The sequence below is a fragment of the Scomber scombrus genome, chromosome 16 (assembly GCF_963691925.1).
Source record: "Scomber scombrus chromosome 16, fScoSco1.1, whole genome shotgun sequence".
NCBI lineage: Eukaryota > Metazoa > Chordata > Actinopteri > Scombriformes > Scombridae > Scomber > Scomber scombrus.
Genome location: NC_084985.1, coordinates 21,451,410 through 21,470,421, shown reverse-complemented (window position 1 = coordinate 21,470,421; position 19,012 = coordinate 21,451,410). Strand labels below are relative to the sequence as shown.

The following is a 19,012-nucleotide window of genomic DNA, read 5'->3' as shown; positions in this document are numbered from 1 at the left end:
GAATTCTTATTATTCATCTTCTCGGATACAAATGAGCAACTATGTCATATGATTAGGTGTATGTGTGTCATAATCTGCTGATCATGACACCACTTATGTTACATGAAATGCTGATTGAGTGAACACTATTGAACATTGAGTGAACATCATGTATGTTATAATTTACTGACTAACCATTGTCCTGATTGTACACACATTATGACTATTGTGCTTACATTGTTCTGATGGTAGAACAAGGTCATCCTTTTACAAGATAATGTATTGTATATAATCTGAGTATTTCCTCTGCTCTGGGCTCACTTGTGCCATCTCAACGCTTGAGACAGCAAGGAGTCCGTCTGCAGACGACTGAATAAACTATCAGAAAGACAACGAATGAGTTTGTGCTCCTTAATATAAAATTGCCAGAACACTGTCTTGTTTCTAATTTCTTTAGTTGGGGTTGCAGAAGTTAAAAAATCAAAATAATCATGAAGTTTAATTAGTCTGATTTTATTGTTAACATGATCAATACATCAACTTTTACATCTTCCACATGCTCCACTGACACACATTAGGCTTATAGTTATTACATTTACAGAATTCTATTGAATTCTCATCTTTATTGTTTCTGAGTACAGAAATGCACATAAAAAGTAGCTGGAGGATCAACAGTTTGAAATGAGAAAGCATGATATATTGAATCTCTGATTATAGGATGTCATGCCCATAGTGTAACTGTGGAGCATTTTTGTTTATGTAGAATCACATTCAAACACATACTGTATATATATTAGGCCACTTTGTGTTAAAAGACTGTTACTTTCCCTCCCTCTTTTCAAGAATAGTTGGTTTGTGGGGTGTAGTAATTACCATCCCATTTCTTAAATTGCATCATACACAGTGCATCCCTAAGATGTTTCTCAACACTTGCTTTAGCTTTCTGCCTGTTTGTCTCTGTGCATGTTGGAGATGTTGGTTGTGCTTTCTCTTTAACATCGTTCTCTTTTTTGAGCAAGTTGCTCACACTCTCAGCTTCGGCACAGTTGCCATAGGGCCACTGCTTGTTGTCAGTTGTCTGCAAACCAAACAAATTTGCACATGATTTGCAAGGAGACATTGACTCTTCTTTACAGAGGCTGAACGCCTGGCACCTGACATCCTTTGGAAGTTTGATGGTTCCATCAAAATCTGGGTTCTTTTCCTTCTTTGGATAGTAGGTCATCACTGCACCAGCTACATAATCTTCCCAGATGCTACAACAGGAGGCAGCAATGACAATTTTCCCAGGATTACGGCCAAAGGTGGACATGGAGACCCCATAGTATCTCTCTAAATTTGGGTTGTTGGACTTCTGAGAGATGCAGATGGTAGAGGAGACCAGAAACTTTGGTTCCAGTTCCTTGATGAAATCTCTCAGACTCTGTAATATTTGGTTTTCATTCTTTTGCCCTTTCTGCAGGACAATCTGGAAGCAAATACAAACATCATCAAGGTGTTATCCCTGCAAACTGAGTCATTTGTTAAATGCAACAGTGGAAATGAATCATGAGCTGAAGCATTTGAAGATGTTGAGGTTAAGGAACATTTCACTTTTCATTTGATAAACATTTAATTAAGTGTAAAAAGAAATCTACATGAAATGTATGCAATTATGATTTTGGTTATTATTATTACTTGATTCTATCTTAATATTAAGATAGAATATGAATCAGGTATTTAATTGTGTATTTAAAATAATAATAATAATAATGCGTTTTTTACTATAATAAAACAACAACAATAATAAAAACGTATTATTATTATTATTATTGTTGTTATTATTATTATTATTATTATTATTATTATTATTATTATTATTATTATTATTATTATTAGTCTGAAAATGTGTATTACACCAACTACACGTATCTGTAATAGGGTTAGTTAGATTATGTGTCTCACCATGTCCATCACACAGGAGAAAGGACTCCTCCTGGGTAGTTGAGTGGAATAGAGCTCAAAAGGCTTAGGGTATGTCTTCTTCAAGTTCTCCAAGATCTGCTTATCATCAGCAAAAATCATTTCTGGGAGAAACTGAGGATTGTTGATTTTTCCCAGAGAGAAGATGCTGTGAAGTATCTGTTGAAATAAAGCGTATAAAAACATTATTATATTATATTCTAACATTATGAATGAGATTCTAGGACACGATTAAAAATACTCCAAACATCATTACCTCATCCACAAACTTTTTGCTTCCTGCAGTCATATTACACCAATCCAGCATTTTCTTTATGATCTTGAAGGCATTGCGTCTGAAAGCTTCTTGGCTTTTCAGAAATTCTTCTCGTCTAAAACAGTATTGATCACATTTTTAGAGGTTTAAAAACACAAAATGAGCTTGAACAATTGAGGATAGGAAGAATCAGCTGACTCACCTCTTCCTCTCTTTTTCATCCTTTTTCCATCATGGGAGGAAAAACATGACAACAATTAAACTTTTCGCTCTCAAAAGAATTAAAATCAGGCTTGCAGAATTGAAAGATAATTAAACAACAAAATGACACCACCAAAAAAAGCTGTTACTCACCATTGCTGCAGTGTAAGAATGAAACAGAAACAAGTAACACTGTTCCCTATATCAGACAACGCCTTTGACAACGCCGTAATTTACAAGAACGTCACATTGACCTTTGTACTTTAGACAAAGGACTGTGGACAACAATCATTAACAGTACTGAGTAATGTAGACTCATGATATGAGTATTTACATGTCTATTTCCTGGACCATCCTATCAAAAATACAGAAAGATCAGGAGTTTGTACGTTAGACTGAGGATTTACTCTGCTACTAAACATATTCAACATGATTCACTTCTTAAAGGCCATCACTGTATGTGTAAAAAGGGCTCATCTAAACTAATATTGATTTCAGTGCCCTTGAATAAACCTCAGCACTGCCTTGTTCCCTGCCACCAAGAAAAAAATAAGTAATTTGAGATCAAATGATGTGAAACCTTAAATCACACCGTCTGTGAATGCAACACTTTCACAGACGCTTCTGCTGCGTCATTCCTGTGTTGCATTCACAGACACCGTGTTTTGGGTGTATATATATTTATATATGAAATCATTCGATTACACAACACGACTACCATTTCACTTTTGAATAGCAAAAGCAATGCAGGTCTATTTAAGTCACGCATGGCATACCCTGCGATTGGTTAAACGCCAGCACATACATTTGTGGTAAATGACACAATTGTATTCAATCAAAATTAAACATTCACCGGATCTGATTTAATTCATTTATTCTCCTCAAACGGCACAAACCATCTCTATTCTACGGATATGAGAACAAACATCCTCAAAGACAATCTACAATTATTTAAAAAAAATGTTCTTAATAACCAGTTATTATGTCGTCTATCCAGTGCGTGCGTTTGAAAACGAAACTTAAGTAGTAACTCGCAACTTTTGTCTGGGTACTTGAATGCATCACATTGGGAGGGATAAGAGAGCAGATAAAATGTAACTACAGTATTATTTGTTCACATGAGAGCAGCAGCGGTGTCAGTCTGTGTTTGTCTCAGTGGTAACAACTCTCTTTTGAATTTATATTTGATGAAAATGTATGTTTATGGTTTGTCTTTCACGCTTTTCTGTTCTTCGTGAATCTCTTGTTACATTGATATCCACAGTTGACGCAGTTAGTTAGTAGTTGTTGTCGCCATTTTTTCAATAATATGACGCGGTTCGATGCATTTCTTATTATTTTTTTATTTAGAACATGTTAATTATTTACGCAATGTTCTGGTATGTGACAGAAAGGAAGTTATCGTTTGCAAGTGATGTCATGTATTTATTTATTTTTACATAATTACGTCGTGCTTGGTTACAGGTGTTGCAAACTGATTAACAAAAAAGTATAATTGAAACATGTTTGGCATTTACAATATAATACCATACAATTTTTCTAATGTAGTTAAGGACAAATTTGAGCTTCCTTCCTTCAAGTATTTCCATTTTGTGAAAGTGTATACTGTTAATCCACCATATTTTAAATGGAAATGTATTTGACTGTTTCAAGTTGCCTTTTTATTTTACACAGAAAAAGTAGTTTCAGTTAGTGAAACAGAATGCAGTAGTTAGGTGCAAGACTGTATTATAGTCTGTTGAGATAGGTGATACGTTTTTCAATCAGTGTAATATTTTTTAGTGTGATATTGATAATTGTACTTCTCCCCCCCCCCCCCCCCCCCCCCCCCCCCCCTAGGTGACAGAAAACTAGGATGGCGGCTGCAGTAGTGAGGTACCTGCAGGAGCAAGTTTCTCGTCTTTTCAGGGGCGCTGAAATAAACATTATCACAAGATACCTGAGAAGAAGGTTTACATTTGGTGATATAAACAGAACATAATTACTTACAGACATATGTAGAAGTAAAATTAGGTCCAACAGAGTCAAATAAGTAAGAAGGATATATGGAGCTCAGATTGGGAGTCATATTTACGTATTTTTGTTCATGGCTTATGTTAAAGGAGTCAGTTTATTCAAATCACAAAAACACATTTTTCACTACAGTATGTTATTCTGACAATAAACCAGCTGTGATCACTGTGGCTTGTTTAATTGTCTCCTCTTCATCTTTTCTATCTTTCAGTGACGTATATCTGCTTGATTTGCAGCAGTGTGACGAGAGAGAAGGTTGACCACACATATTTTCCTCACATACCATGATAATCTTTTTATTTTTATTTTGTTAGTATCACAGTCCTTCATATTCGTGTTGTCTTGCAATGTGTTACAGGAGAACCTTTCCTGGCACAGGTTTCAGACTTTGTGTCCACACATAGACACAAGAGTTTAACCTTAAAGAATCCAGCTGGTGCCACGTGGAGGATAGGAGGGCTTGAAGACACCATTTACAGAGACGAACATGAGGAGGTGAACGCATGGGGAAAATTCTACCTTCCCGAGATGGTGAACATGAGGGTGGTAGGTGTGGTGGAAGGCAGCTCGTGCCCTTGTGAGCAGCTCGTTCTAATGACCTGTGAGAACAAAAAGCTGTACGCCTATGATGGAGAGGAGCTGCATTTGGTGGCTTCAAGCTGGAAGCAGTTAAACAACAAAGAAATTGAATATCCAGCATCCAAAAGCTATTACAATGGAGAGGCATTCCAGGATATGGTGAGAAGAGAACAAGCAGGGCTTTGTGATTCCTGATAGTAATGACCTGATCACCTGTGGGTACTGACAATATTTTTATTATGTGGTCTGTTGTGTGTAGACTGAAGATGACTGGGCAGATGTGAGGAAGGGCGCTGTGGGGAAGAGACTCGAACAAGAGCATCGAAAACTGGTGCAAGAAAATAAGTCTGCATTCTTGGAGTCTCTGAGATCTTCGGGGCACACATAGGTGGGTGTTTTAACATTATCTTGCAGGATGAATGCTAAGGTCTTCATGGTCCCACTTGTTCGACTTGAACCTGTACTGCAGCTTTACACTCAACCCCAGCTGCAACATTACACAAATGAAGCATATTAAAATACAGATTCAGTCTGTATGGACAGTATGGGGGTCTTGGCAACAGCTTCAATAGTTGTAACTCCTTTCATTGTTACTGTTGTCTTTATGTAAAATAATGAGGTTTCTTTCTCGGTGGTAGAAACATGTTGATTTTTCATGATCTGATGGTGGAATATCTGACATACACTTAATAATGACTCCTTGTCGTTTCCAGATGCTGAATGTGTTTTACGAGAAGGAAAGCCCTGCTGCGAAAGTCTGAGATTCATCATTTTAAACATCATCCTAATCAAAAAGAAAAGTCCTGGCACACTGCTCTCTGTGGCATGAAATCTTTAAGCATGTTGTACCTCTGACCACAACTGAAATAGTGATGCTGAAGCTGGGGCTGGATGCATAACATAATACTGCTCACTGTACATCATACCCATTTATGTGTGAATTGTCTCATTTTTATTTCATTATATTGTAATATCTGCAAGAAATCCAGATTTCTAGATCCAGCAGCTACCTGAGCACAGCATGAATTTTCCATAACCTGTAGCAGCAAATTCAATATGTTATTAAACTGTACTTAATAAAGACTTATTCATGTCTATGTCCATTATATTTTTTACATCTACATGTATTTTCTGGGTGTATACAGTTTAGCCTACCTCATGAAACTAATATCACAACAAAGATTATTCAGTAACAGCATAATAGCATGATCTTACCTATGTTAGAGTTTATATCTATCTAATCTGTTGTCATTGTAACATTTGTAAAATAGCTTTTTTTCAAATACTTTAATAATACAGTAATACATAATACATGTAGTAATACAATAGTATGTATATTTAGATTATTATACAGTTTGACCGGGTCTGTAATACTCATGAGTGTAGATCAACAGAACTGTGTCTAATGGAAGTCTTATTAAATTACTGCATGATTATTTAAGGTGAGCACTTACTATACATACAGTGATGGGCTTTACAGTTTAACTCAAAAACTCCTGATCTTTCTCCATTCTTGATAGTCTGGTCCAGGAAATAGACATAGTCCTATCATGCTTCTTCATTAATATTTACTTTATAGTCATTCATTCATCCTTTGCGAAAGGGTCAATGTGGATTTCCCGTAAATCACTTGATGAACTATTAAGGGCGTTGGTCGACTGAGGAGGCGCTGTTTTACTTGTTTTCTGTTTCATTCTCACTCTGCAGCAATGGTGAGTAGCAGCATTTCGGTGGCATCCTTTTGTTGTTTAACTGTCTTTAGATTCTGCAAGCTTTATTTTTATTTATTTTAGTAGCGAAATGTTTAATTGTTGTCATGTTTCTCCTCTCATGGTTGAACAATGGTGAACAACAGACGAGGTGAGTAAGCTGATTCTTCCGATCCGCAATTGTACAAGCGCATTTTTTATTTTTAATCCTCTAATAATTTGATCAATACTGTTTTAGAGAAGAAGAATATCTGGAAAGTCAACAAGGCTTCAGACGCAATGCCTTTAAGATCATCACTAAAATGCTGGATTGGTGTAATAGGACTGAAGGAAGTAAAAAGTTTGTGGATGAGGTAATGAAGTTTGGAGGTTTTTTTTTTAATTGTGTCCTATTATCTCATTCATAATGTTATAATTATATTTTTATACGCTTTATCTCAACAGATACTTTACAGCATCTTCTTTCTGGGAAAAATCAACAATCCTCAGTTTCTCCCAGAAATGATTTTTGCTGATGATAAGCAGATCTTGGAGAACTTGAAGAAGACATACCCTAAGCCTTTTGAGCTCTATTCCACTCAACTACCCAGGAGGAGTCCTTTCTCCTGTGTGATGGACATGGTGAGATACGTAGTACTATTAACTGTTACAGATACATGTCGTACTACTAGCTACAGATACTGTACGTTTAGTTTGTGTAAAAAACATTTTCAGACATTTTTCATCATTCTGCTTTATTTATAATTTTGTATCGTTTTATATTATTGTGTTTTAATTTAAAATTGACCTGAATAATATTGAGATAGAATCAAGTAGAAAATTCTCACAACCAAAATTATAATTCTATACATGGCATTCATGTACAGCATTAATTTATTTTACATTTCATTTTCACCTGTGTTTAATATTTCAAGTAATACATTATTTTAAAAAATTTCAGAAGAATAACTAAATGCTCCTTTACCTCAACATCCTCAAATGTTGCAGCTCATGATTCATTTCCACTGTTGCAATTAACAAATGAGGGGGGGGGGGGGGGGGGGGGGGGGGGGGGGGGGGGGGGGGGGGGGGGATAACAGCTTGATACTGTTTGTATTTGCTTCCAGATTGTCCTGCAGGAAGGGCAAAACAATGAAAATCTAATATTACAGAGTCTGAGAGACCTCCTCAATGAACTGGAACCAAAGTTTCTGGTCTCCTCTACCATCTGTGTCTCTCATAAGTCCAACATCCCGAATTCAGACAGATACTATGGAGTATCCATGTCCACTGCTGGACAGGAAGCAGGGCAAATTGTCATTGCTGCCTCTTGTTGTAGCATCTGGGATGATTATGTAGCTGGTGCAGTGATGACCTACTATCCAGAGAAGGTCAAGAAGCCATATTTTGATGGAACCGTGTCAGGCGTTCAGCCTCTGTAAAGAAGAGTCAATGTCTCCTTGCAAATCATGTGCAAATTTGTTTGGTTTGCAGACAACTGACAAACAGCAGTGGCCCTATGGCCACTGCGCTGAAGCTGAGAGTGTGAGCAACTTGCTCAAGAAAGAGAATGATGTTAAAGAGAAAGCACAACCAACATCTCCAACATGCACAGAGACAAACAGGCAGAGAGCTAAAGAACGTGTTGTGAGACATCTTAGGGGTGTACTGCGTAAGGTGGAATTTAATGATTGGGATAACAATTACTACACCCCACAAACTAACTATTCTTAAAAAGAGGGAAGGAAATTAACAAAATGGTCTTGGTCTTTTATTACAAAGTGGCCTAATATATGTGTTTGAATGTGATTCTTCATAAACAAAAATACTCCACAGTTAAAGTTGTTGTTAAAACACAGTTTCCTCTTTATGTATACAGCTTTTTATTCATTCTAATCTGCAGTTTAGCATGTCACAACAATGACTATTCAGTAGCAGCATAATAGCATGATCTTAGTTGATTTTATATCTGTATATGTTCTGGTGTCATTATAACATTTGTAAAATATCTCAATGGGAAGTTAAGAATAGTACAGTAATACATAATACATGCAGTAATACAATAATATGTATATATTTATATATGTAATAGTATGTATTATACATTTCGCTGTGTCTATAATACTCATGACTTTAGATCAACAGAACTGTGTCTAATGGAAATCTTATAAAATGATCACATGGTTATTCTTGGTGAGCCCTTACTACACATACAGTGATGGGCTTTATGAACTGAATTATGCTAAATGTTTGTTTCTGTTTCAGTAGCAAAATAAAAAAATATATGTGTAAATAGTCCTATCATGAGTCTCTGTACTGTTAATGATTGGTTGCAGTTCATTGTCCTTGTTCTACAGTGAAAGGGTCAATGTGGAAAAAACTTTTTAAGGTGTTTGTGATAAAGAGTTGTTCTCACTTTCATTCTTACACTGCAATGGGGAGTAGCATAACCAATCATAACCTAATTATTAACATACTGTAATTACTAAGTCTTTTTTCCTCCACTGGGGTGTGTCCCACTAGTACAGATGCTGCATGACATGTTCAGTTAAAAGTCTACATTTGAGTCCTTATTGAAGTTATAGTATAGTTGTTTTTACATTAGTCCTGGTCTAATGTAGTGCGAATGTGGAAAAAAAGCAGCAATATCGACCTGCTTCTTTTTACATATGCCAACATGGGTTTTACTATTTTATTGTTTTAAACAGTCGTTAGCTGCTCTACATGAATCTAGTCCAGATTTGGCAAGTTTTTGATTTACACATGATCTGGATGCAAAAAAAGCAGCAAAATCATCTAAAAGTCTAACATCCACTTTCAGATGTGTGCAACATTTTTGTATTATTGTGTAAACAAATCAAAAGGTAATTTTAATGCTTTTTCTCCATCCAGGCAACATTAGACCAGGTCTAGCATGAAAATATCTGACACTCATCCTAAACTGGATTAACAAGCAGACTGCAGACTCCAACTGTTTAAAACATTGTTACAGATTTGTGAACACACTTCTAATTGTGATACATGGAAGTAAAAAAAACATTTTAAAACGTTATTACTTATGTGAAAACAGAAAATAGGTTGATATGACATATTTTTTCCTCATTCAGACTACATTAGACCAGATTCACTACACAAAGACAGCATGTCTGAACTTTCAACTGAACAATGTACTCCTGCCATCTAGTGGCATATCTGTGCAAATGACAAAGAACCAAGAGGAGGAAAACGACTTCATCACCTGTCAAAACTGCATTATATTAGCAAGTTAAATGTTTATATTATTTGGTCTTCGTGACTCTTCTTCCAGGGCATCTGTATAAACCTGAGATCCCATTAACTTATTTGTTGAGTGTATATAATTACAACCCTGTTCTTAAACTCAGCCATGTATTCTGTGCTGCTTATTGTTTAAAATGGTGTGTGCTCAGCCTTCCTCTGATTAAGATACTATCAGATTATGTCCTCTTTGATGATGCTCTCTATAGCTGTTTGACCTCCTCTGCCAAAGTACACCACTGACATGTCTTAGAATTGGACCAGTCACATGTGTAGTGTACCTGTATATACTGGCTAAATATTAAAATAATCATGCATTTTAGTTTAGTTCAGTTTAGTTTATTTAAGAAAGGACAGCGCAAATTAAGAAAACACATGGTAATACATGAGTTTTTAAAAAATTACTTTTTTAGACGCTTTTTATCTGTAGCCCCCTGGCCATGGTGTTTAAAAGGCTTCCTAAAATACAACAAAGTAAGGAGAGAAAACAACACAAGCAGAACAAAACCAAGCACAAAACAAAGCATCATAGTTTGATTTCATTATAACAACATGATCAGTACAATAACCAGAAAGTAATATATATTTAAAGCCACCATATGATAAAAGAACATAGCCATTTCATTTCTTCATTATTTCCCCTTTTTAAATATCTTCCATTTGTGGGGTGTAAAAATTATCATCCCATTGAAATTCTATGGCAAGCAGTGTACGCCTAAGATATTTCATAACACGTTCTGTAGCTCTCTGCCTGTTCTTTTCTGTCCACAGTGTAGATGTTGGTCGTGCTTTCTTTTTAACATTTTCCTCCTGTTTGAGTAAGTTGCTCAAACTTTCTGCTTCAGCGCAGTTGCCATAAGCCCACTCTTTATTTTCAGATTTCATCAAACCAAACAAATTTGCGCATGATATGCAAGGAAGCATTGGCCCTCCTTTACAGAGGCTGAACGCCTGGCACCTGACATCCTCTGAAAGTTTGATGGTTCCATCAAAATACTTCTTCTTGACCTTCTCTGGATAGTAGGTCATCACTGCACCAGCTACATAATCATCCCAGATACTAAGACAGGAGGCAGCAATGACAATTTGCCCCGCTTCCCGTCCAGAAGTGGACATGGAGACTCCATAGTATCTGTCTGAATTTGGGATGTTGGACTTCTGAGAGACACAGATGGTAGAGGAGACCAGTTCATCTCTCTTATCCTCCTTCAGTCGACAGATGAGCTGTTGCAGTGTCTTTATTATCAGGTCTTCATTTTGTTGTCCTTCCAGGTGGACAATCTGCAAGCAATCAAAATGTCATTAAGCTGTTTTCATGCCCACAAACCAGGTAAGATGAAATGAGATACACTTTGTGTTTATGAAATGGAATGATACAAGGTACTGTGAAAATGTTTTAGGCACTTTAGATGTTTAGATTTTTATCCTTAATGCGGTACTATCAGGGAGGCATCGGATTGCTCCTAAGTGTATTCTGCAGCATGACAATGACCCCAAACATAGAGTCAAAAAGCATTATATTCATCAACAAGCAGAAAAAGAAGTCCTGCAGAAGATGGTTTGGCCCCCACAGAGCCCTGACCTCAACATCATGGAGTCAGTCTGGGATGACATGAGACAGAAGCAACTGAGATGCCGAAATCCGCAGAAGAAGAACTGAGGCAACTTCACCTAGATGAAGGACCAACTTTTTGTGTGTGAAGGTGTACTGAGGAGAACTGCTGCTGTTTTAAACGCAAAGCAGCTTGCACCAAATATTGATTTCATTTAGGTTTCTTCTGCACTTTGTATTAAATTAATGGATTATTTTTTAACGGATCGTCACTTTACTTTTAGTGACTAAAACTTTTGCACAGTATTGTACAATAATCATAGACTGTGATATTTGAGAATGTTTTGGTAACACAACAAATCTGTACAACTTTACAAGGAAGATGTGTATTGTCTTCTAAGAAACTATAATCTTACCATGTCTAGCACACATGAAAGTGGACTCCGCTTGGGCAGTTGAGAAGAATAAAGGTCAAAAGCCCGGGGGTAGTCCTCCTTCAGCGCATCATACATTTCATCATCACCCACAATCATTTGGGGGGTATATTTGGGGGAATTCTTGATCTTTCCCAAAAAAAAGATACTGTGTAGAAACTGTACAGTAAAAACACATTGAAAAACATACCATTTCTGCGTTGTTTGTAACTGTGCAAAATACACAATGAAAGGGCCATGCATTACTTTCAAAAAACAGTCACGATCAGACATACCTCATCCACATACAATGTAGTATGTTCTGAAGAGATGGTATTCAGTTCAACCATTTCCTCAATAATAATTTGAGCATTCCTCCTGAAAAAGTCCTCATCCCTCAGCAGTTCTTCTTCTCTACAGTAATAAAGACAAATTATTTTTAGGGATTGAAGAATCATTTTCTAGCAATAACTGTATGTGGTTCAGTAAATCAGTAGACTCACCCTGTTTCCATCTGCTCGGCACTCTGATGTAAATTGAAAACCGTACATGACACATCAATCAAACTTTCCACTCAAAACAGAAATTCATTTAGCAATACTGAATCAAAACATGATCATATAAAGTGTTAGCAAAGGAAACCACTTAAAAACAGCTACTCACCATCGTACAGTAAGTGATTATAAGTAAATGAAACTAGAAGGATGGCAGAAATAAAGTCCCGCCCTCTGTTTTTACAACTACAGCTCTTCCTCTTTTGAGAACAAATACCTCAGTTTCCTGATGTAACATGAAACCAAATTGTGGAACTCGAGAGATTGCTCATCAGTTTTTTTTCTGCTGAAATTACTGGATTGCTCAAGACTGAACAGAGCAGGAAGGTTTTAGAAGTATGTACAGGGAGTGCCAACACAAGAAGAGCAAAGACACAAATGTCAAGCAATAATCTCCTGGCTGGAGTGTGTTTCTCCTAAATTAAAGCTGTTTATACCAAGAGGACATAAAAAAGAAAATACAACATGAATGCAAAATACAGCAACTCTTTATTAGTTGGAGGATAATGTTTGTCCTGTTTGAGTTACAGTGTGTCTGTATAATTGTGTGAGATGCTACAGCTGAAGCAGGAAGTAAATAGCTGCAAACGCAATGGAAAGTTTCAGTCACACTGATGACCACAGATACCAGGAAACAGAAACTTACCCGCACTGTATGTTCAATGATAAATAATATGGGCTCATAACTCACAGACATGGTGGCCATGGTTAAAGCTTTCATGCTGAATGGTTTTCAAGACTTGTGGTTAAGCAAAGAGATATTGGCAATGCAAAACAACAGACACACCGATAGATTGATCTACAATAAAGGATTTTAGAAATACACTTTTATTTAGTGTTACAGTCATATCTTGTCATGTATCTTCCCTGACAACAGTTATGTAAGAATCTGTACAAACATGTAATGGCATTTAATTTTTCAATTTAAAACACTTTATTTGTCCCGAGGGGCAATTTAAAAGGCATGAGGAGCAGCATCATTAAAAAAGGACAAACAGAACATCAAACAACATAACATCATACAAAGTGCCATAGTCAGTTCAGTCAGTCGAGGGGCAATGATGTTGGGACAGGGAGGGGTCAGTGTACAAAGGTGGCCCTCCTCGTTTGTGTTCTGCAGCGTGGACAGCGCAGCCTGCGGCCTGATGGGAGCCACTCAAACACTGAGTGTAGAGTGTATGAGGGGTCGTGTAGGATCCTGTAAGCAGTGTGGATTGTTTGTTGGTCACAGCGCTCTAACAGGGTGTCCAATGATTTTAGATTTTAGTTCATGGTTGTTTCTCATCAGTGATTTGGGAATATAATTTATTTTATCATGGAAAGTTTATTTTATGAAAGTGCTTGCTTTAAACAGCATAGGCAAAGGTCCATTTAGCCCAACTTTATGGGGTGGTGTCACACTTTTCAGCTCTCTCAAACTACATATTTCCATAATTCCTGTTTTTGGAAACTGACTATGCATGACTAAAATATGTACACTGTCTATGTTGTGACATAGTTCATATATTTCTTTGTAAAAACAGGGGTGGAAAAACTACTCATATTAATTTATAAAAGGTTTCCCTACCACAATGGAATAATGTGATTTTGTGATATTATCCCAGTCTTTTTGCTGTTATACTCTGTTTAAACTTATGATTAGTTAACAACTTAACATAAAACCTGGAAAAATCATCCAGTTAATATTTTAAAAATCTCAAATAGATGGACCATGTGTGGGAAGTGAAAGAAAGGTGTTCCCTCATTCATATGGTGAGTGTGAAGGCTACAGTATATGATTCACATAATTTTCATAAAACCATTAATTGACCCTTTATTTAAAACAGGTTTTTTTTAACCTGTTTTTGCCAGGAGCCAAAGTATTGGCAGAGGTCTCCTCCTCTCTTTAGTTTAGTTCTTTATTTTTGCACAAAAATTACACCAAAAAAAACTGATAATGACAGATAATATACAGTGCAGGGAGAGGCAGAAACCCCAATATGGGTTTATTTAAAGACTCCACCTAAAAATATACAGAAGATAATATGACTACATAGAACAAATCAAATGTATTTCAACATATATATAATAAAAAATAAAAATCAGTGCATAGATAAAAAGGAACAGACAAAATACATAAGAAAGAATAATTACAAAACAGCAGTTAAGATAAACAGTTTTTTGTGGGGGAAAAGCTATTCCACAACTTGGCTCCCCTAAATCTTAACGAAAATTGACCTCTGCTTGTAAAACCTTTGGGTGGATGAGTTTGATATGAATGAACTTGTGAATTCGCATTATAGTAAAATTCAAACTGCTCAGGAATATTTGCTTCACATGAAAGTATCTTTCGGTGTACACCGGAAGTCCGGAGGGACTGCAATCTGAGCTGCAGCTCAATTCAAATAAACAAAATACAACAGACATCATCTGACGACTCCTGTAGAGAGAACAGCAAGAGACAGAGAGAGAGAGAGAAGAAACAATACAGACTAAATGTGAGTGTGACATAGAAATGTGTTTTGGCTACAACTGTGCAAAATAATAACAACAATAAGAGTTAATTTGCTGCTCTGGCTGTATTGCTGTAGAATATGACTGTATATTTGTCACAATCCCTGTCTTATTCACATGCATATACTCATAGCTAGGCCTGCCTCAAAGACCGGCTGAGTAAATTGAACTTGTTTTGTAAGACAGGCTCTGTGTGGTTCTGTTAATCCGTTAATCTTGTCTTCATTACGCTACACTCAAAGATTCAGATCAGTTCATGCATTAGAAAGAAAACCTTTCTTTGATAAATGATATTCATCTTCACCTGTATCAAAGATAAAGATACCCACCTCTGTTCTGTCTGGCCGTTTTGAGATTCTCCAGGAATTTGGACTTTTTTAATGTCACACGTTTATGGTGCTCTTGGTCCAGCTTCCTCCCCACGGGACCCGCCCTGACTTTGTCCCAGTCCTCCTCGGTCTATACACAACAGACAATATTAAAGATCACTGTTAGTGCCCACAGGTGATCAATCACCAGGGTCAACCATCACAAAGTCCTGCTTGTTCTCAGTAGGACTGTAACTTCTTACCATGTCTTTGAAGGCCTCCCCCTTGTAGTAGATTTTGGATGCTGGATATTCAATTTCTTTGTCTAGCTGTTTCACGCTTGAAGCCACCAAATGCAGCTCCTCTCCGTTGTAGGCGTACACCTTTTTGTCCTCACATGTCATCAGAACGAGCTGATCACATGGGCAGGACGTGACCTCCACCACACCTATGACCTGCATGTGTACCGGACCTGGAAGGTAGAATTTGCCCCACCCATTCACCCTGGCATGTGCGTCTCTGTAAATGGTGTCGTCAAGCCCACCTATCCTCAACGTGGCACCAGCTGGATTCTCTAAGGTGAAACTCTTGTGTCTATATGTGGACACAAAGTCTGACACCCATGCCAGGTAATCTGCACCTGCAACACATGCCAAACAAGAGGGGTTTAATAGAATATAGAAAATGTTTATCATAGCAAGATTGTTATGATATGTGAGGCAAAGATGTGGTCGGTCTACCTATTTTTCCATTGGACAGCTTGAAATTACATTCATTGAACTGCTGAACTGCAGGCCTGAAAGGTAGAAAATATGACAATCTTGATCAATTTTACAGAAAAAAATTCTAAACATAAAAAACAGACTGGACTATTGTTAGAATAACATCCATAGTTGTCAAGGAAATTGTCTGAAAACACTTAACACAAATATGAAATAATACACAAGGCTTCTTAACAACAGCAAAGAGCACATTCCATCAGAGACACACATTTACAAAGCAAAAACAATCGACTTACTTCACAATCCTTTATTAAAGTAATAAACCAACCATTTGATCTTGCTTTACTTTTACATAGTGATGATGACAACATAGAACAAAAAATATATGAAAGTGTTAAAATGGTGACATGGCTCAGTAAAGGAATAGCCTTTCGGACAGTCTCGGTTGGATCGTTTAAATCAAAATGTAACTCATCTTATGTCATTAATTATACTTATGGTCACTCTGGTTCCCCCGTACCTATGATATCATCAATGCTCCATAGAGTCAGCTTCAGTCTCAACGTAAATAATATATCTCATGTCTCGTGCCATCCTGGAACCTTCTCTCTTTCTCTTCCCTTCCTTGGTTCATGGCTCCTGTCTGTATTTGTCCATGTAAGATACAAGTCTTCTTCATCCTCCAGGTGACAGAGCATACATTATAAGTTGTCTGTAATTACCTGCATCATCTTGTTACTTCTCCTTGTGTATTGGTGGCGCCCTTGAGTCTTCTCTCCAGGTCATCATGGTACTGAGGAAGTTTTGAGATCCAGGAAATCATCTTCACTGTGAAGACCGAAACTTTTCACTTCAATTCAGTAAATTCATTCATTCATTCACCCGCAAACCTCTAGAAATTTAGTTAGATTATCTTTTTTTCTCCTCTTTTTATTTAGTTTTTGGTATAATCTGCATTACAAAATAATTGCACTTGTAAATTATACATTAGGTGTATGAATATAATCATTACATCAATATGAATAAGAACGACAATATAACAGAGCTTGAAACAAGAATGTAACAGAATTAAGTTAGATTATCCAACAAAATTGTATTCGAAATAAAAAATGGCTCCGTTGAAAATAAAAATTGCTCCGTTGCTCTGAACGTCCTACAATTTTCTTGTTACATCTTCATCCTTCTTCGTCACAGCTCTTCTTTGTCTGTGTGAACGGTGTTCATGAGTTTTCTCTCCTGTGTGTACGTGCAGTCTGTGTCTTCTTTTTTCATTTTGAGTTCCTGGCAGTACCTAGACATTTCTCAACTTCCTCGCTGATTCGTTGTCTTCACTCCAAGCACTTCAATGCAACATCCAAAGCTTTGTATTTTAATTAAATTCACAAGTTGTTCAATGTGAGCTGTATGAAGAGCAGCCGTTAAAAGTTCCCCAAAATGTTTCTTTTCAATCCTGAGCAGAACCTCTGTTGTAATGAGGTGGAGACATGTGACATTTATGAGTCATTTCTCAAAACTTCACCACATGAGACTGTTTGTGTGGTGCAATGCAACTACGGGAAGTGAGAAAATGTTGTTTTATGATTTATGTGTCAATTGACACTTTAAAAAAGGTACAGTATCAACAAGATATGTTCATGTGACTGTCGGTTTAATTCCACATTCCCTCTAGCATTCACTTGAGCTTCTTGTGCTACATGTTTCTGTTGTCTCTGCTGTTGGAAACATTTTGTAATGACTTTTTTACATCTTGAAGGGGGAGTTTCTCATTGCCGCTGTCACCAAGTTCTTACACATCTCTGTCCCAGGAATTGTGTAACAATAATAAAAAAAACTGGTTCTTACATGCAGCTCTTCACTGGACTCTTCTCCATGATGTCTTAGTGTCACCTGGAAAACAAAATTTTTATTGTTAGACTAGTTTTATTGTTAGAAAGTACACAAACACTTTACTCAAATATTTAAAGTATTTATACAACAATGGAATAATACAATGCTACAATCTGTATCTTTTTGACAGTTACTTAATAACAATAAACTGCATTGAGAGAAAGGAACTAGACAAATGCCAGATAAATTTGATCAAAACACAACAAAGATAATGTATTTCAGAGACGTTTATTTGGTTTCAATTTCCTTTATTTTAGGCTGGACCACAACAGCAGAGCCAGCCCGACACTGTCCATCGCTGACTGACTGAGTTTTGGTTAAGTGAGAGATAGATCCTCAGATATACACAGATGAAAGAGCAGGGGGAGTTAACAGGTCATTAGAATAGTTACAATTAACCATTTACAATATCATATCATACCATCATATCATACCAGTTACAATATCAGACAAAAAAAGTACAATTTGAAAAGCATGTTTAAAAAAACGTTTTAAAATAATATTTTATTTTTTATTGTTTTTATGATTTAAGGTCAGAGACATTAAAGGTCATTTCAAAATGATCTCAAAATAAATATTTATCATACTGCGTCATATCAATAATAATTGTGTTACAATTTGTTAGTTGTATCTACTTAATTAAAAAGTCTATAATTATTCGGACATTCAGGCCCTGAAGTTGTAGTATTTTTCCCCCAACTTATTTCAACCATGTTGCCATAGGTGGCGTAGATTCCCCACTTTGTTTTCACAAATGAAACTTAACTTTCTGAATCCCTAAAAAATGTTAAATAAAAGGTTTTAGGCTATCAGGGTGTAGCCTGTACAATACGCTTTCCTTGTTTTTTTTCCTGTGTACGCTTCAAATGGTAAACCAACTTCATCTTTTGTTCTTCCCTGTTTCAAAAACAGCAGATAATTTCCTCAAATGTGAAAACTCTTGCCTATACTCACATATAAAAAATATAATTAAAAGAAACTATGTGTAAGCAACATAAGAGGCACAAAATATATGTATGTAAAATAATAAACAACAAACAAACCAAATAAAAGTAGTTACCAAAGCAGCAGGACGACGGTAACGTCGTGTCCTCAAAAGATAAAATATGCGGAAATATCACCGTCACAT

At 36.5% G+C, this 19,012-nt stretch overlaps 5 protein-coding genes across 6 annotated transcripts; 2 read left to right on the top strand and 3 right to left on the bottom strand.

The window, feature by feature from the left end:
• Positions 1–520: 520 nt before the first annotated feature.
• On the bottom strand, positions 521–3,205 carry LOC133995946 (uncharacterized). Its single transcript, XM_062435456.1, has 6 exons — positions 3,175–3,205; positions 2,552–2,556; positions 2,400–2,419; positions 2,198–2,312; positions 1,924–2,100; positions 521–1,447 (listed from the first exon to the last, which is right to left on the bottom strand). Exons 1-6 carry the CDS (start codon positions 3,203–3,205, stop codon positions 818–820), a joined length of 978 nt encoding a protein of 325 aa, XP_062291440.1. The 3' UTR covers positions 521–817.
• Positions 3,206–3,457: 252 nt separating this feature from the next.
• On the top strand, positions 3,458–6,087 carry LOC133996382 (uncharacterized). 2 transcript variants are annotated; one of them, XM_062435941.1, is made up of 6 exons: positions 3,458–3,556; positions 4,238–4,348; positions 4,623–4,666; positions 4,770–5,149; positions 5,250–5,378; positions 5,704–6,087. In XM_062435941.1, the coding sequence occupies exons 2-5, from the start codon at positions 4,254–4,256 to the stop codon at positions 5,376–5,378; spliced, it is 648 nt and encodes a 215-aa protein (XP_062291925.1). In that variant the 5' UTR covers positions 3,458–3,556; positions 4,238–4,253; the 3' UTR covers positions 5,704–6,087. The 2 variants fall into 2 exon arrangements, with proteins under 2 accessions (XP_062291925.1, XP_062291926.1); XM_062435942.1 differs by having other exon boundaries at positions 3,460–3,556; positions 4,238–4,273.
• A 660-nt stretch (positions 6,088–6,747) lies between these two features.
• On the top strand, positions 6,748–8,120 carry LOC133995945 (uncharacterized). Its single transcript, XM_062435455.1, has 4 exons — positions 6,748–6,850; positions 6,938–7,052; positions 7,144–7,320; positions 7,818–8,120. The coding sequence occupies exons 1-4, from the start codon at positions 6,807–6,809 to the stop codon at positions 8,118–8,120; spliced, it is 639 nt and encodes a 212-aa protein (XP_062291439.1). The 5' UTR covers positions 6,748–6,806.
• Positions 8,121–10,232: 2,112 nt separating this feature from the next.
• Positions 10,233–12,591, bottom strand: LOC133996606 (uncharacterized). Its single transcript, XM_062436215.1, has 5 exons — positions 12,583–12,591; positions 12,423–12,445; positions 12,216–12,333; positions 11,923–12,099; positions 10,233–11,235 (listed from the first exon to the last, which is right to left on the bottom strand). Exons 1-5 carry the CDS (start codon positions 12,583–12,585, stop codon positions 10,600–10,602), a joined length of 957 nt encoding a protein of 318 aa, XP_062292199.1. The 5' UTR covers positions 12,586–12,591; the 3' UTR covers positions 10,233–10,599.
• A 676-nt stretch (positions 12,592–13,267) lies between these two features.
• LOC133996941 (uncharacterized) lies at positions 13,268–18,972 on the bottom strand. The gene is made up of 6 exons (XM_062436448.1): positions 18,944–18,972; positions 17,839–17,883; positions 16,015–16,070; positions 15,538–15,914; positions 15,296–15,425; positions 13,268–14,892 (listed from the first exon to the last, which is right to left on the bottom strand). Exons 2-6 carry the CDS (start codon positions 17,865–17,867, stop codon positions 14,879–14,881), a joined length of 606 nt encoding a protein of 201 aa, XP_062292432.1. The 5' UTR covers positions 17,868–17,883; positions 18,944–18,972; the 3' UTR covers positions 13,268–14,878.
• Between the last annotated feature and the right edge of the window lie 40 nt (positions 18,973–19,012).

What these genes read in the sequence shown, in the direction of transcription:
- LOC133995946 (XM_062435456.1), bottom strand. Translation starts at nt 3,205, where the DNA reads ATGTATGTGCTGGCGTTTAACCAATCGCAGG. An exon ending in GATGAAAAAGAGAGGAAGAG is followed by an intron (nt 2,313 to 2,399) that starts GTGAGTCAGCTG and finishes ATACTGTTTTAG; the next exon opens with ACGAGAAGAATTTCTGAAAA. An exon ending in TCTCCTGTGTGATGGACATG is followed by an intron (nt 1,448 to 1,923) that starts GTGAGACACATA and finishes ATTTGCTTCCAG; the next exon opens with ATTGTCCTGCAGAAAGGGCA.
- LOC133996382 (XM_062435941.1), top strand. Translation starts at nt 4,254, where the DNA reads ATGGCGGCTGCAGTAGTGAGGTACCTGCAGGAGCAAGTTTCTCGTCTT. An exon ending in ACAAGATACCTGAGAAGAAG is followed by an intron (nt 4,349 to 4,622) that starts GTTTACATTTGG and finishes TCTATCTTTCAG; the next exon opens with TGACGTATATCTGCTTGATT. An exon ending in GAGAGGCATTCCAGGATATG is followed by an intron (nt 5,150 to 5,249) that starts GTGAGAAGAGAA and finishes TGTTGTGTGTAG; the next exon opens with ACTGAAGATGACTGGGCAGA.
- LOC133995945 (XM_062435455.1), top strand. Translation starts at nt 6,807, where the DNA reads ATGTTTCTCCTCTCATGGTTGAACAATGGTGAACAACAGACGAG. An exon ending in GTAAAAAGTTTGTGGATGAG is followed by an intron (nt 7,053 to 7,143) that starts GTAATGAAGTTT and finishes TTATCTCAACAG; the next exon opens with ATACTTTACAGCATCTTCTT. An exon ending in TCTCCTGTGTGATGGACATG is followed by an intron (nt 7,321 to 7,817) that starts GTGAGATACGTA and finishes ATTGTCCTGCAG; the next exon opens with GAAGGGCAAAACAATGAAAA.
- LOC133996606 (XM_062436215.1), bottom strand. An exon ending in CTACATTGTATGTGGATGAG is followed by an intron (nt 12,100 to 12,215) that starts GTATGTCTGATC and finishes TTTACTGTACAG; the next exon opens with TTTCTACACAGTATCTTTTT. An exon ending in TTTCATGTGTGCTAGACATG is followed by an intron (nt 11,236 to 11,922) that starts GTAAGATTATAG and finishes GATTGCTTGCAG; the next exon opens with ATTGTCCACCTGGAAGGACA.
- LOC133996941 (XM_062436448.1), bottom strand. Translation starts at nt 17,867, where the DNA reads ATGGAGAAGAGTCCAGTGAAGAGCTGCAT. An exon ending in GCTGTCCAATGGAAAAATAG is followed by an intron (nt 15,915 to 16,014) that starts GTAGACCGACCA and finishes CATGTGTTGCAG; the next exon opens with GTGCAGATTACCTGGCATGG. An exon ending in GGGAGGCCTTCAAAGACATG is followed by an intron (nt 15,426 to 15,537) that starts GTAAGAAGTTAC and finishes TGTTGTGTATAG; the next exon opens with ACCGAGGAGGACTGGGACAA.